This window comes from Vitis vinifera, chromosome 1, assembly GCF_030704535.1.
Source record: "Vitis vinifera cultivar Pinot Noir 40024 chromosome 1, ASM3070453v1".
NCBI lineage: Eukaryota > Viridiplantae > Streptophyta > Magnoliopsida > Vitales > Vitaceae > Vitis > Vitis vinifera.
In genome coordinates, this window is record NC_081805.1 from 1,505,265 (window position 1) to 1,521,728 (window position 16,464).

The 16,464-nt window shown below is 36.0% G+C and overlaps 1 protein-coding gene and 1 non-coding gene across 2 annotated transcripts; both read left to right on the plus strand.

Moving 5' to 3' along the window:
• Nucleotides 1–268: 268 nt before the first annotated feature.
• On the plus strand, nucleotides 269–7,509 carry LOC100243937 (uncharacterized). Its single transcript, XR_009465906.1, has 4 exons — nucleotides 269–283; nucleotides 454–1,822; nucleotides 1,906–1,997; nucleotides 2,485–7,509. It is a non-coding gene; the product is annotated as an uncharacterized LOC100243937 (transcript).
• Nucleotides 7,510–14,233: 6,724 nt separating this feature from the next.
• Nucleotides 14,234–15,918, plus strand: LOC132252533 (protein PHLOEM PROTEIN 2-LIKE A9-like). Its single transcript, XM_019224859.2, has 3 exons — nucleotides 14,234–14,455; nucleotides 14,557–14,648; nucleotides 15,155–15,918. Exons 1-3 carry the CDS (start codon nucleotides 14,405–14,407, stop codon nucleotides 15,543–15,545), a joined length of 534 nt encoding a protein of 177 aa, XP_019080404.1. The 5' UTR covers nucleotides 14,234–14,404; the 3' UTR covers nucleotides 15,546–15,918.
• The last annotated feature ends 546 nt before the right edge of the window (nucleotides 15,919–16,464 follow it).

Here is a 16,464-nt window from a genome sequence, read left to right on the forward strand (position 1 = left end):
TTACTTAGCCAGAATCTTTGGCCGACTTTGGTCCATTCAACTCAACAATGTTGGTGACAATGAATAGGGTATTGATTAAGTTTTTCAGGTCATAGTTCTAGAGAACGCATGATAGTGAGTGTGTCACCCTTCAGGATTAGCTTGATTATTTTAACATTTAATATTGCTTAATTTCATGTTTGCTTTTCAGAGGAATACATGAACAGATTTTGCAAGGCTCTGAACATAGATACCTGCAGTTTGTTTCAAGAGACTGCAACATTGAGTTAAAGGCATGAAACAGGTTGATATTCGAATGGCACCCCTGGAATTAGGAAAACTCTTAACTCTTGTAATGAATCCATTGAGTGCCACATTTTAATATCTGAACTTGTGAAATATTAGGTTTTAGAATAAATTCAATGCTGATGCCATAGGATTGCCCTAAGCATCTGATGTTTATACCTTGTCTAGGCATGAAGGATTTAGTGTGTGAACCAGCGGAGATTTTGAAAAAATTGAAGAGCACCAACAAGGTAAAAACATGCCTTTGAGGCTAGGCTCAAGTGGTAAAGGGACATAAAGTGTTTCGGGGAGGTTCCAAGTTCAATTCCCAATGGGAACCAAAAATTTACCTATAAAAAAAAAGGTAAAAACATTTGAATATACTTGGTGGAATTTCTGTAGCCATGAACATTTATGTCTTGTCTAGCCATGATTCTGCAGTTTCTGTATTTATCTTCTTTCAACTTCTTTAATTCATAAACTTGTGGATATAATATTTCTTATAGTGATTTTTTTTCCCATTAAACAACTGAAGAAAAATATGTGACCATGAAAAATGAAAGGAATCTAAAACGCTGGAGATTTGGCTAAAAACGATGGGAAGAATCGAATGTTGAAAAGCTCTGCAGCCCACAGGGTGGTTTCACATTAGAGGAAAACCTTTATTCTTCCCTTGCGAATCAAGAATCTATCAAGTACATATCGGCTCAGAATTATCCCTTAGCAACTTTCCATGATAATATGGAATATTTGTTTGAAAGTCGTCATGTAAAAAGGATTGGTGGAGATTTTTACCTGTTTCAATGTTTTTTTTCATGCCGTGAACCTTGTCAAGCATATTAATTATACGTCTTGAAATCATTGAAAACAGGGTGTGTCTCAATTCTCAAATGAAGTTAAAGAGAAAATCCTGAAAAATTAGACATAAAGTGTATTCATTTAACAAAACATGGATCAAAATGAGAAAGTAGTTTGATGGGTGGGTTTCTTTTTGGAGTTGTCAATAACAAGGAAGGAACAACAGATAATTTCATAATTGATGTGTGAAAACTCTTTAAAGAAAAGCTAATTTAAAAATAAAGTAACGTTAAGAAGTTTAAAAACATTTGGTATGGAAAAAGGATAGATGCTTTTACGTGATAGAGCGGAAGACCAATTTATCGTGGCTTGCCTTTTATAACAATTCTGCCAATATTCTCTTTTACAAAGTGGGGCTTAGACATGGCTCAGACCCATCCATGCATCAAAGAAAAGTCAATAGCATTTAGTTTTGATTCTTTGGTATTTATGCGTTCTGGTTTCTCCTCTTTTTCTTTTCTTTTCTTGTGGAATGCAACTGGGTTTTTATTCCTCAAGATGGGCAGTCATGAACCCAAAAAAATTGTCTTCCCTTTTAGCCTTTGGAGATGCTATATATATATATATACACACATATGTATAGAAGACCCAAATCATAACCAAATAACATCATTCCATCGGTTAACAAACTCCATTTTTTGCTTCCTCGATGTCTTCGACAACTCCTCATCACGATGCAGAAGAACCCCCCCAGTTGCAGGTAGTATATTTGTTTTCCCAGGTTTCTCAAAGTTCATCTCTCTCTCTCTTATGCTTTACCATCCTGTTCTCTCACTTGTACAGTCGAAGGATGGCAAGTTGATGGCTACGTTTAATCCCAGACAGCTGAACGTTATCTGGGGCAGAGACCCCCGCTACTGGAAGATGCCAGAAAAGTGAGGGTCCTTTTGTCTATTCTTTGAGTTATTTTTATTTCTGATTAGGGTCGAACTATGGTTTTGAAAAGAAAGTATGTTAGTGTCACTAATTTAAGGACCACTATAGGCTGAGACTCAGAAAGAAGCAATAAGACTCTGTGGGTTAGGTTGATGCTCATCTTTTGAAATTGATTGGTGGGGTAGGTAAGAGGGAGGAGGGTTATATGATTATATCTTACCCCCTAGGGCTTACCCACTATTCTTTCCTTTTAGCTCCTCAAAAGGGTTTCTCTGCTTGAATAATATCAGTTTTGGAGTGGAAGCCCTGATCCAAAGTTGACTTGTGAATTCAAAAGTCCAAAACTGGATTGTTTTTTTTTTTTTTTTTTTGTGAAAAAGGGACTTTGTGGGTTTTCCTACTTTTCCCAACAGATATCAGTTAATCGTAGAATTTGCAAGAGATATGGCAAGTCACACAACCTAAACATCTACCCACCATTTGCAGGAACAGCGGCGGTCCTGCAGAACTATTGCAGGTATGCTGGCTTGAAGTGAGCGGCAGTGTCCCCATACGCAGCGCACCAATTGGAACCAAGTTCAAAATTACCTTCCAAGTATCCTTCAAATCCGATGCATTTGGATGGAATAACTGTCCCGTTTATGTGATGGCTAAGTTTGGGAAGAAAGGAAAGTACACGTGGACGAAAATATCGCTGCGTACTGACAATTCACAGCCAACCAATATCCTCCCACCTGACGGCCTGGAGATTGTAACCAAAGAGGCTACAACCGCAAATGTAAATGATACCATTTACTTTGGCCTATATGAAGTATGGAGTGGGAAGTGGAAGGGAGGATTAGAACTTCATAATGCCATGGTTGAACAAATCAATAATAAATAGTAATGCGCGGCAGTGCCCAGAAAACATTAATATGTGTTTGTGTGTGGGTCTGTGTGCAGCTTGCAGCTTGCACATTCAAGAGTATGGCTTATATCATAGGTATTAAGGATGCTGAATAAAAGGGTAAAAATGCTGCTACTCATTCGAATTCTCATTTGCTGAAATCATTGCCACCACAACCAGTTTTTCTTATATGTGGCTTCTTCTAGGAATGATTTCATCTTTTGGGTATTTGGACTGCAGAGCACTTTTCATAAATAAAAGTATAAAACAAGTTGCTGGTTACTCTCTGCCTCTGGAATATTGTTGTATTATGTATTATGTATTAAATCATTAAGCTAATAAAGTTTACTTTCTTAGGTTTCCATATCATACTTCACTTTGCTTTTGCCTCTTCTTTCCTTCAAAATTTATTAACTGCTCAATACAGATCCGAATTCCTCCTCTGTCTCTTAGGTCTTGTTTGAGATAGCTTCTTGCTTCTCTGGTTAAAAGCAGTACACTGAGGCCAATGTCACAAATTTTAAAATACAATATTAAAATTGTAAAAGTTTTATTAATCATGAAACAACTTCTTATCACAATGATATTTAAGTTGTGAAAATAGAGTCTGTTAAACTTACAAAGAAAATAATAATAATAATAAAGCCCCTTTGGCTTCTAAGAGATCGATCCAAAAAATGCCTACTTGAAGAAGAAATAAAAAGGGATCTAAGAAGAAATAAAAATTGTAGCCATGATTCTATAGATTTTGATCCATTAATATTTAGTTTGAGTGTTTTAGAATTTTGGTCAATTAATTTAGTTAATCACATGTTATTGTTTTCGTGTTTTAAGTTTAGTAATTTTATTTTTGATCTATTAATATTTAGTTTGAGCTTTTTGGAAGCTAATCAACATAGTTAATTACATATTATTGTTTTCATATTTTCAAGTTTGTTAAACTTTGGTTTTTGATTCATCATATTTTGTCATAGTGTTAATTTACTTTAATTGATCCCATGCTATTATCTCTATATGTTAAGATTGTTAATTTTGATTCTTCATTGGTTTTTTTTTTTTATCTTAATTCATGCGCTTCTTGAATTCTAGATGTTAGCTTTGGATAATATTTTGTTAGCTTGTTTGATTTGGAAGTCATTAGTTTGCTGCCTTAGTAATTGTTAGTCCAATCTCCTTTTTTTAGAGGCTATTGGAAAATCATGAAAATTGACCTCTACCCTCACCATTATCATTTTTGTTGATTACTAAAAAAATTTACTTTGTGATTTCGTTTTCTTTTGTTTCGTTTAGAATTTTGTTTCTTAAGTTCCGTTGTTTTTTAAATTAATTTCTTTTATTCTAAAGCAAAACATTTTTCTCAAAAGATCCCCTTGAAAATCTATTTAAAAAAAAATTCATTTAGAGTCCATAGAATTAAAATCTCATTTTTTTTAAATAATATGCAACCATCTCTTGATTGGTTTGCATATTTCTCGGTTTTCAATGAAAGTTATGGTTTTGAGTAAGACACAAATCCAGGCTTGTGGTTCCAAACAGATGAGATAATTCTAGGCTAGATTTGTGTATATTAATTGGGGAATTGGTGAAACCCCTACATAAGAAAATCTTTTCAAAAGTCATCTTTGCTGCCACCTTTGCTACTTATTGTGTTCATATTTACATATTTTTTTAGGGATTGTATATAAGATGTACGTGATAATTGATGATTTTGTATACTTTGATCATTTTTGCTATGATAATTAAATAACATGTTAGGATTTCTGTATTTTATTATTTATTATCTAACCTCTCATGTCTTGCGGAAGCACATTACAAATTATCTATACTATCTAGGTACGCCCTCTATCACCCACTTTCTAAATTCTGTGAATATGCTTGTCATTGTGAATTGCACTTATGTTTGATAATGCTTGGATGTCTTGATATTTGTTACAATGTTCGATCATTTATGATAAAATACATGCTGGGTGAAATACTATTCAAACTAACCATTAATGTTCTGTGATAGTGTTTGAGAAGCATATCAGGTACATACCTTAAATCTTCTTTATGATTGTGATTGGTTTTTTTGTTAGGTATGCTTTTTTTGAAATCACCTATCCTACTTAGATATCTATAATTAACCAATTAGTTGTCACATATCTCTCGACTTAGTCACTAGAGAACTTTATAGGGCTTAGAGGGGTGCTACCTCCTAGAGGTACTTTCCCAATAAGTAACCTGATCCCCAAACCTAGACTCGGGTTTTTCAAAGACACGTTTTTCCAAAAACTATGAAGTCATTTTTTAGGGTTTTATTTCTTATTTTATTTTCCCTTTAAAATAAAATAAAATAAGCGGCGACTCCGACTTTTCCAAAACTGAAATTTTTCACCAAAATAAAAGTTTATACCTTGTCTAGGCATGAAGGATTTAGTGTGGGAACCAGCGGAGATTTTGAACAAATTGAAGAGCACGAACAAGGTAAAAACATTTGAATATACTTGATGGAATTTCTGTAGCCATGATTCTGCAGATTTTGTGTTTATCTTCTTTCTATTTGTTTAATTCATAAGCTTGTGGTTATAATATTTCTTATAGTGATTTTTTTTTTCCCATTAAAAAACTGAAGAAAAATATGTGACCATGAAAAATGAAAGGAATCTTTGGGCTAAAAACAATGGAAAGAATCGAATGTTGAAAAGCTGTGCAGCCCACAGGGTGGTTTATTCTTCCCTTGCGAATCAAGAATCTATCGCCTCAGAATTATCCCTTAGCAACTTTCCATGATGATTTCATGGAATATTTGTTTGAAAGTGTTCATGTAAAAAGGATTGGTGGAGATTTTTTCCTGTTTCAATTTCTTTCTTTTTCATGCCGTGAACCTTATCAGGCATATTTGATTATACATCTTGAAATCATTGAAAATAGGGTGTGTCTCAATTCTCAAATGAAGTCTGAAAAATTATAGACATAAAGTGTATTCATTTAACAAAACATGGATGGGTTTCTTTTTGAAGTTGTCAATAACAACAGATATAATTTCATAATTGATATGTGAAAACTCTTTAAAGAAGGCTAATTTAACGTTAACAAGTTTAAAAACATTTGGTAGGGAAAAAGGATGAATGCTTTTACGTGATAGAGCTCGTGGGTCGCCTCTTTTACTAAGTGGGGCTTAGACATGGCTCAGACCCATCCATGCGATAGCATTTAGTTTTGATTCTCTGGTTTCTCCTCTTTTTTCTTTTCTTTTGGAATGCAACTGGATTTTTATTCCTCAAGATGGGCAGTCATGCAACTGGATTTTTATTCCCTTTTAGCCTTTGGATATGCTATGTATAAATACACATATGTATAGAAGACCCAAATCATAACCAAATAACATCATTCCATTGGCTTCAAGTTAACAAACTCCATTTTGTGCTTCCTCGATGTCTTCGACAACTACTAATCACGATGCAGAAGAACCCCCCCCAGTTGCAGGTAGTATATTTGTTTTCCCAGGCTTCTTAAAGTTCATCTCTCTCTCTCATGCGTTGCCATCCTGCTCTCACTTGTACAGAGGAAGGATGGCAAGATGAAGGCTACGTTTAATCCCAGACAGCTGAACGTTAGCTGGGGCAGAGACAGCCGCTACTGGAAGATGCCAGGAAAGTGAGGGTCCTTTTGTCTATTCTTTGAGTTATTTTTATTTCTGATTAGGGTCGAACTATGGTTTTGAAAACAAAGTATGCTAGTGTCACTAATTTAAGGACCACTATAGGCTGAGACTCAGAAAGAAGCAATAAGACTCTGTGGGTTTTAGACATCGCTGCTTGTGTCTGGTTGATGCTCATTTTTGTAATTGATTGTTGGGGTAGGTAAGAGGGAGGATTATTTGATTATATCTTACCCCCTAGGGCTTACCCACTTTTCTTTCCTTTTAGCTCCTCCAAAGGGTTTCTCTGCTTGAATAATATCAGTTTTGGAGTCGAAGCCCTGATCCAAAGTTGACTTGTGAATTCAAAGTCTAAAACTGGATTATTATTATTATTTTTTTTAAAAAATAGGGCTTTGTGGGTTTTCCTAATATTTCCAACAGATATCAGTATAATCGTAGAATTTGCAGGTGATGTGGCAAGTCAACATAATCTAAACGTCTACCCACCATTTGCAGGGGCAGCAACCGTCCTGCAGAACTATTGCGGGTATGCTGGCTTGAAGTGAGCGGTAGTGTCCCCATAGGCAGCGTACCACCTGGAACCAAGTACAGAATTACCTTCCAAATATCCTTGAAATCCGATGCATTTGGATGGAATGACTGTCCCGTTTATGTGATGGCTAAGTTTGGGAAGGAAGGAAAGAACAGTTGGAAGAAAATATCGCTGCAAGCTCACTATTCAGAGCCAACCAGTATCCCCTCAACTGAGGGCCTAGAGATTGAAACCGAAGATGCAAATGATACCATTTACTTTGGCCTATATGATATATGGACTGGGCACTGGAAGGGAGGATTACAACTTCATAATGCCACGGTTGAACAAATCAATAATATACGGTAATGGGCGGCAGTACCCAGAAAACATTAATATGTGTTTGTGCGTGTCTGTGTGCAGCTTGCACATTCAAGAGTATGGCTTATATCATAGGTATTAAGGATGCTGCTACTCATTCGAATTCTCATTTGCTGAAATCATTCCCATCACAACCAGTTTTTCTCTTATGTGTCTTCTTCTAGGAATGATTTCATCTTTTGGGTATTTCGATTGCAGAGCACTTTTCATAAATAAAACAAGTTGCTGTTACTCTCTACCTCTGGAATATTGTTGTATTATGTATTATGTATTAAATCATTAAGCTAATAAAGTTTACTTTCTTGGGTTTCTATACCGTACTTCACTTTGCTTTTGCCTCTTCTTTTCTTCAAAATTTATTAACTGCTCAACGCAGATCCGAATTCCTCCTCTGTCTCTTAGGTCTTGTTTGAGATAGCTAGCTTCTTGCTTTTTTGCTTCTCTGGTTAGAAACAGTACACTGAAGCCAATGTCACAAATTTTAAAAGACAATATTAAAATTGTAAAAGTTTTATTAATCATAAAAAACTTCTTATCACAATTTTTCAAAGATGATATTGAAGTTGTGAAAATAGAGTTTGTTGTAAAATCTCTTATTAAACTTACGAAGAAAATAATAATAATAAAACCCCTTTGGCTTATGAGAGATCGATCCAAAAAATGCCTACTTGAAGAAGAAATAAAAAGGGATCTAAGAAGAGGGAAAATGAAAGAGAGATTAAAAGAAGATGAGGACGAGGAAAAGAAAATAAAAGAAAAGAAAAGAGGCTGTTAACCCTCCTAACCCTTGAGAACACGAAAAATCATTTCCCCACAACAAGCAGAAGCTATTCAGGTTCTTATCCATTTACACACGGAAATGAAAGTATGTACTCTTTTTCATAAACAAGGTTTTCACAACATATAACATATAAATGTCCTCCTTCCTGTAAAGCATACATACCGTTACACCTAATAGTCTATAATTCGAAAAACTTATTCATTTAAAGCACCATTTTTTATTTGGATCAGGGAGAGTTCACAATTGGTTTTTGTCGAGATTATACAATTCAAAGATGTAATAAGTACAAGCGGAATGTAACTGTATTAAAACTCAGTTTGAAAGTGATTTTAGGAAATGTTTTTAGCCTAAAAAGTGTATTTGAAAAAAAATAAATTAAGTTTTTAGCAAAATTTAAGAAATATTTTTAAAAATCTGAAAAAATCACTTGTAGTATTTTCTGAAGGAGAAAACACTCTAAATAAAAATACTATCAAACACACTCTAAGATTACTCCAAAGAACGCCTCAATCATGGCTTTGTCTAAGGCCCATATGGTCCATGAGAAATCGAAACCACACTATACATCTTGCCAAAATTCTATTCTTCTCCAATTGCCCACCTCAAATTTGTCCTAGCCTTATAAACTTTGCATCATTTTCTTATTGACTTCCATAAGCCAACACCATGACCTTTCCTTCCTACTAGAGAGAACCACCCACTTGGCTTCTCTCTATACTTGTGTACTATGACCTTTCTCCAAAGCATTTCCCTCTTTAGAGTGAATCCCCAACACCATTTTCCCAACGAGGCTTCATTAAGAGTGGGTAGGTCCTTGATGCCAAAGCCTCTTTCTTTTTATCTTTATAGATCAACAATCATCTTACTAGATGAGGTTTCTTCTTAAGAGCCCCTTCTTCTTATAGGAATCCCTCTAAATTTTCACCAGTCTCAAAGCCATCAATTTAGGAATAATAAAAAGGAACATGAAATAAATTGGTAGGTTGCCAAAGTGCTTTCTAGTAAAATGAGTCTCCCACCTTTTGAGAGTTATTGCCTCTTTTACATTGTTAGTCTTTTGGAAAACCTCTTTTATCAACAAATAAAAGGTGCAAAATATCCACTCATTCACCACCTCCTCCCTGCTATCTTAAAACTTAAAATGAAGCCGCCTTCTGTACCCCTTCGCAAGAGAATACTGACAACCTCTATCACCAACACCAATAAGTGAGAGGATAGGGGATCCCATGCCTTTTGTGCTCCAAGATCAATGGAACTTCATTCACTAAGAATGAGAATCTCGCCATTGAAATGCAAAATTGAATCTAATCAATCCTTTAACCTCACATCCCTTGATTTTTGTCTCAAAGAGATTTCCTCTAGAATGGCTCAATGATTGAACTCTTTTAATGCAACAACTCAAACTTCCTTATCTTCCAAGGGAAACAATCCTTCCCCCTCCTTTTTGTCTGATAGCTAATCTAATCCATGACACAAGCCTCGTAGGTTGCTACATTCCTAAAAGACCACCTTCATTCCAAGCTTTAAGGTTCTCTTTTAATGCTTTCGCCTTTGAAGCTACAACGAAGCTACAGGATCCACTAAATTGATACCCTTCCTATTACCCATAATAATATATTTGAATCCCTCGATCTTAAGCCACATGTTTTCAAATCTAAAAGGGGTCCTTCCTCTTCTTACCGTTCTTCCCTCCAATAAGATAGTAGAATGATCATACACGGTTGTGGTAATAGGAATTGTGATGCATTTGTGAAGCCATCCTCTTAGTCTTATTAGGAAGTGGTTAATCCTTGACATCGATTACTTATTCAGACCTTCACACCATGTGAAAAAGCCCTTTCTCAAGGGAAGATCAACTAGGGATAACTCCTCCATGATGTTAGAGAATTGTCTCATGGATTGGGAAATTCTATCACAATTCTTTCTTTCCTTTGGGAATCTCATTGCATTAAAATCAACCCTAATGCACCAAGGATCTTTCTATAGCTCTTTAATGACCCCCAGCTCCTCCCAGAAATCTTCAAGATCTCTCCAGCCCTAGGGCCATAAATCTAAAAAAATACTTAAAGTGAAATTGTCCTCACAACATCTGCATCGACAAGAGACTAAATAAGAGCCTATCTCCATCTTAAGCATCTCTAAGACTCTATTGTCTGAGAAAACCACCGCCCCTTCAGTTGCTCCCATTGCCTCTAGGGCACCCCACTCAGGGAATCTGACCACACCCTTAAGCTTCTGACCAAAGCTAATGACATAGCCTTTGTTTCCTGTACGCACATCAAGTCTACATTACGAGAATGAATCATAGATTTAATAAACTTCCTCTTCTCCTTACTGTTAACCCTTCTGACATTTCAAGATATGATCCTTAGCTTCATAGAGAAACCATTGATAAATCCCAACCCCTCTTGTCTACCCTTTTTAACCTCCTCACTGAAGACTCAGTTCACAGAGCATTCCAATTTTTTCAACTCCCTTTCTCTACGTGATAAATTATAGCCTTGTGACCTTTTATACAGATTGAAGCTTTCATTTTTTGTCTAGTTTCCACTTTTCTTAGCAAATCTGAAATCTCCTTCTCAGAAACATTGATTGGCTTCCTTGAAAACTTACTGAAGGCTGCAAATTTTTCAAAAGACCAGCCTGAGTGGGCTTCCTTCTGCGAATCTAAAGCTCCTTCTATTGAACTGCTAGAATTGTGAGATATTAAAGAGATTGCAACCAAGGATGAAGAATCGTTTCTCATCACATTTTCCAAGAACTCTATTAACCTTCCATCTTTCATAATCATTCTCAAAGGCTTTTCTCCATCCATTGACCCACCCTTAAACCTGCCGCTTCATTTCGACGACTGGTTCTGCCATAACAACAGAATCACCCAACAGCAAGAGAGAAGGAGAGGAAGCCCTTAACCCTATAAGAAAAGAGATAGGACGGGACCCACTGAGGTTGAGGGCTTGAACAAGAGTGGACACTGCAACAAGGAGGAAGTTTGGGATTATTTGATATTTCAATTTTTCTAGTTCTTATTGGTTAAGCATTGAAGGCCTGTTTTTATGGAGACTGCATAATCAGGTGGAAGTTCAGAATCCTATCTGGGCAGTTATGCTTGGTAGAAATCGAGTTCATGTGGTTTCAATTATTTCCATAGAAGGAAGGTGTTATGGGAGACTTTTTATACTAGCTTTCTGATAGGTCTTGTTAACCAAATACGAGTTCAGCAATCCGGGCCCAATTTATGTTTGGCTAGCTGGAACTTCTAATTTGCCAAAGTCCAATCTGCCTCTAAGGATCCATAGATTGGGCACCTAGGAAACTTGAGTTCCTAAACTCGGCTAAAATGTTCCTTGTCTACATGTGCCAGGGGCAGTCTCTATTTGAATCATAAGTTTATAAACTGTGACTTTATCATCTAACTTGTAGACCCTTCATTTTGTCTCTTTAGCACATGTCTTTAAGTTCACTTCTAGTGTTTTACAATGGTTCTTTGATGACCCATTACTACTCATGTAGCTTACCTTTTCTTAGTTACTTTGGAGGCTTTGGTTGAGGGGTTTATTTGGTTCTACATTACGACCTTGGCTGTCCTTCAAGTTTAGATTATGTTTACTTAGATGCACTTTAGGTTAGACTTAGTTAAACTCACTTAGGCACCCTAAACCTATTTAGATACATTTGGCATATTAGGTACCACCTTAAGCCTACTTAGGTTCCCTTTGACCCATTTAGATACCTAGACACCTTCCAACTTGCACACATTCACCCGAGGTCACCTAAGCTCTTTTTCGGAATAGGTCACTTGGACACTTTTTTTGGCATAGTTCACTTAGGCATGTTCTTGATTTTATTTTTCCCAGATAAGATGAGTATTGACTTGACTATATATTGCATGAAATGAATATTTTTTATTTTTGATGATTTGAGTTTGACATTTAAATTGTTATAATCCGTTTGCATTAATTTAATTTTTTTTTAATTGTATACGTCTAATATTTATTTTTATACCCTTATTAATTTATTTATTTATTTACTCACTTATTCATTCATTCTTTAATTCCATGAATTGACATCTTAGATTTTTGTGGCATGTGATTTGATTTTTTATTTTATTTCATTCTATTTCCAATTACATGATTTCTTTTTTTAATTTTGCATGAGACTCGGAGCGATCAAGGAGAGGGGATCACAGCTGAAGAGGAGCAGCTTGCAAGGTGGGGGGGACCCATATACAGTACGCAGGGAGATGGAGGAGAAAAGAAGAGGACAATGAGGAAGGTACTGATAATGAGTCTGCTAGGGGTCATGCTAGTGAAAGTATTATGGAGCAGAGTGAAGATGCTGAAACTGAAGATGACGATGAGGCTTCTGACATAGATCAAATGCATGACCTAGATGTTGATGATCAATCTGCTGTTGGTGCATCAAAGAACACAAGTTCCTTTACCAGTCACGTGGGGCACAAATTATCCAAAGAAGAAGTTGACTATCTAACACGAAGGAAATGGAAATATAATTGGGAGATGCCTGCTTTTGACATGTCAAGTTGCAAGTGGATGGGTACAGGGGAGTCTTTTCTAAAGGATGTTAACACCAGTTCTGCTTATGATCTCAAGCTAAAACTGTACAAACATTGGTTGGAAAACTATAAGACATCTGGTGGCAATGATTTTCATTCATCCAAGCAAAGATTGTTCTTCTCTCCATGTAACAACTATCGAGATATACTGTACTGCAACAAGAAACCCTTTTATCTCAAAGGCCAGGAAGAAGACTCTTGTATCATGGATGCTTATATTATGCATGCGCTTAATCACATATTCAGAACGAGAGATCTTGTGACCAAGAATGATTCAAAAGTGGCCAAGCACCGAGAGACAGTTAAAGAGGAAATTCTAACTGGTGATAGTTCCCTTGACCATCGGTTTACTCGTCCTAAGGTTCTGATCTTATTACCACTTGCAAGCATTGTCCAGAAAGTGAAGGAACAGCACACTGGTGAGGAAGATTGATGCACCAACCACAGAAAAAGGAAGATCTCGACCACGGGAGGAAAATGGGGGTGGCATCTCAGAATTCTCCAGGAATACGCCACCATCAGAATTTTGGAGGAACAGACATGCACCATCAGTTTTCTTCAAGGATAGCCGACATGCTGGGGTGGGATCAGACTCTGCTATGGATGCCATTCAACAAAGAAACCACCCACAAGAGATCTCTCTCACACACTCAGCACGCTGCCAAAGAATGGGAAGGCTACCAATCGGATGAGGACACACAAGAGAATAATTTTTTCTGATGAGGACACGCATAGGGGTTTTTAGAGGAGGAAGAGAAAGAGGAAATTTTTTGGGCAGAGAGAACACGAGAAGGATTTCTTTTCCAGGGAGAACACGCACAAGAATTTTGGGAGGAGAATAGAGGATTTCGGACGGGGATCGGGCTGCCACTTTGACACATCAAGAGAGTCTTTTTTTCGACACAACTGGAGGTTAGCCGATAAAACATTTTTATTTATTTAGATTTTAATTCATTAGTTTAATTAATTTTTTGTGATAATTTTTTTAAATCTCAATTCCTACAATTTTTTATTTTTCTTATATCAGATGTCTTCTTTTGATGATTACAATTCATTAGTTCCAATTATTTTAATTTATATAATAGTTAAATAAAGTTCGTGTTTTTAATTCTAATTAGTTTAATTTCAATTTGTTTTTAGTTTAAATGTATTTTTTATTTTTATTTTTTAGTTTAAATAATCATGTTAAATAAAGTTTGTGTTTTTAATTCTAGTTAATTTAATTTTAATTTATTTTTAATTTAAATACATTTGTTGATCTTAATTCATTAGTTTAAATAATCGTGTCAAATAAAATTTGTATTTTTAATTCTATTTAGTTTGGTTTTAATTTGTTTTTATTTTAAATGTATTTATTAATCTTTTTTAGATAGAGTTTAATTCCAATTTAGTTTTTTATCTATGCGTTCTGGTTTCTCCTCTTTTTCTTTTCTTTTCTTGTGAAATGCAACTGGATTTTTATTCCTCGAGATGGGCAGTCATGAACCCAAAAAAATTGTCTTCCCTATTAGCCTTTAGATATGCTATATATATATATATATATATATATATATATATACACATATGTATAGAAGACCCAAATCATTCCATTGGCTTCAAGTCAACAAACTCCATTTTTTTCTTCCTCGATGTCTTCGACAGCTCCTCATCACGATGCAGAAGACCCCCCCCAGTTGCAGGTAGTATATTTGTTTTCCCAGGTTTCTCAAAGTTCATCTCTCTCTTTCTCTCTCTCTCTCTCTCTCTCTTATGCTTTACCATCCTGCTCTCACTTGTACAGTCGAAGGATGGCAAGCTGATGGCTACGTTTAATCCCAGACAGCTGAACGTTATCTGGGGCGGAAACCTCCGCTACTGGAAGATGCCAGAAAAGTGAGGGTCCTTTTGTCTATTCTTTGAGTTATTTTTATTTCTGATTAGGGTCGAACTACGGTTTTGAAAAGAAAGTATGTCACTGTCACTAATTTAAGGATCACTATAGGCTGAGACTCAGAAAGAAGCAATAAGACTGTGTGGGTTAGGGTTTTAGACATCGCTGCTTGTGTCTGGTTGATGCTCATCTTTTGAAATTGATTGGTGGGGTAGGTAAGAGGGAGGAGGGTTATATGATTATATCCTACCCCCTAGGGCTTACCCACTTTTCTTTCCTTTTAGCTCCTCAGAAGGGTTTCTCTGCTTGAATAATATCAGTTTTGGAGTCGAAGCCCTGATCCAAATTTGACTTGTGAATTCAAAAGTCCAAAACTGGATTTTTTTTTTTTTTTTTTAAAAGGGACTTTGTGGGTTTTCCTAATTTTCCCAACAGATATCAGTTAATCGTAGAATATTCAAGAGATATGGCAAGTCACACAACCTAAACATCTACCCACCATTTGCAGGAACAGCGGCAGTCCTGCAGAACTATTGCAGGTATGCTGGCTTGAAGTGAGCGGCAGTGTCCCCATACGCAGCGCATCAATTGGAACCAAGTTCAGAATTACCTTCCAAGTATCCTTCAAATCCGATGCATTTGGATGGAATAACTGTCCCGTTTATGTGATGGCTAAGTTTGGGAAGAAAGGAAAGTACGCGTGGACGAAAATATCGCTGCGTACTGACTATTCACAGCCAACCAATATCCTCCCACCTGAGGGCCTGGAGATTGTAACCAAAGATGCTCCAAATGTAAATGATACCATTTACTTTGGCCTATATGAAGTATGGAGTGGGAAGTGGAAGGGAGGATTAGAACTTCATAATGCCACGGTTGAACAAATGAATAATAAATAGTAATGCGCGGCAGTACCCAGAAAACATTAATGTGTTTGTGTGTGGGTCTGTGCGCAGTGTGCAGTGTGCAGTGTGCAGTGTGCAGCTTGCACATTCAAGAATATGGCTTATATAATAGGTATTAAGGGTAAAAATGCTGCTACTCATTCGAATTCTCATTTGCTGAAATCATTGCCACCACAACCAGTTTTTCTTGTATGTGTCTTCTTCTAGGAATGATTTCATCTTTTGGGTATTTGGCTTGCAGAGCACTTTTCATAAATAAAACAAGTTGCTGGTTACTCTCTGCCTCTGGAATATTGTTGTATTATGTATTATGTATTAAATCATTAAGCTAATAAAGTTCACTTTCTTGGGTTTCTATACAACCATACTTCACTTTGCTTTTGCCTCTTCTTTCCTTCAAAATTTATTAACTGCTCAATACAGATCCGAATTCCTCCCGTCTCTTAGGTCTCGTTTGAGATAGCTTCTTGCTTCTCTGGTTAAAAGCAGTACACTGAAGCCAATGTCACAAATTTTAAAAGACAATATTAAAATTGTAAAAGTTTTATTGATCATAAAAGAAATTCTTATCACAATTTTTCAAAGATGATATTGAAGTTGTGAAAATACAGTTTGATGTAAAATCTCTTATTTAACTTACAAAGAAAATAATAATAATAATAATAAAACCCTTTTGGCTTATGAGAGATCGATCCAAAAAATGCCTAATTGAAGAAGAAATAAAAGGGGATCTAAGAAGAGGAAAAATGAAAGAGGGATTAAAAAAAGATGAGGAGAAAAGGAATAGAAAAGAAAAGAAAAGAGACTGTTAACCCTCCTGACCCCCTGATAACAAGAAAAATCATTTCCCTGCAACAAGCAGAAGCTATTCAGGTTCTTATCCATTTACAAACGGAAATGAAAGTATGTACCC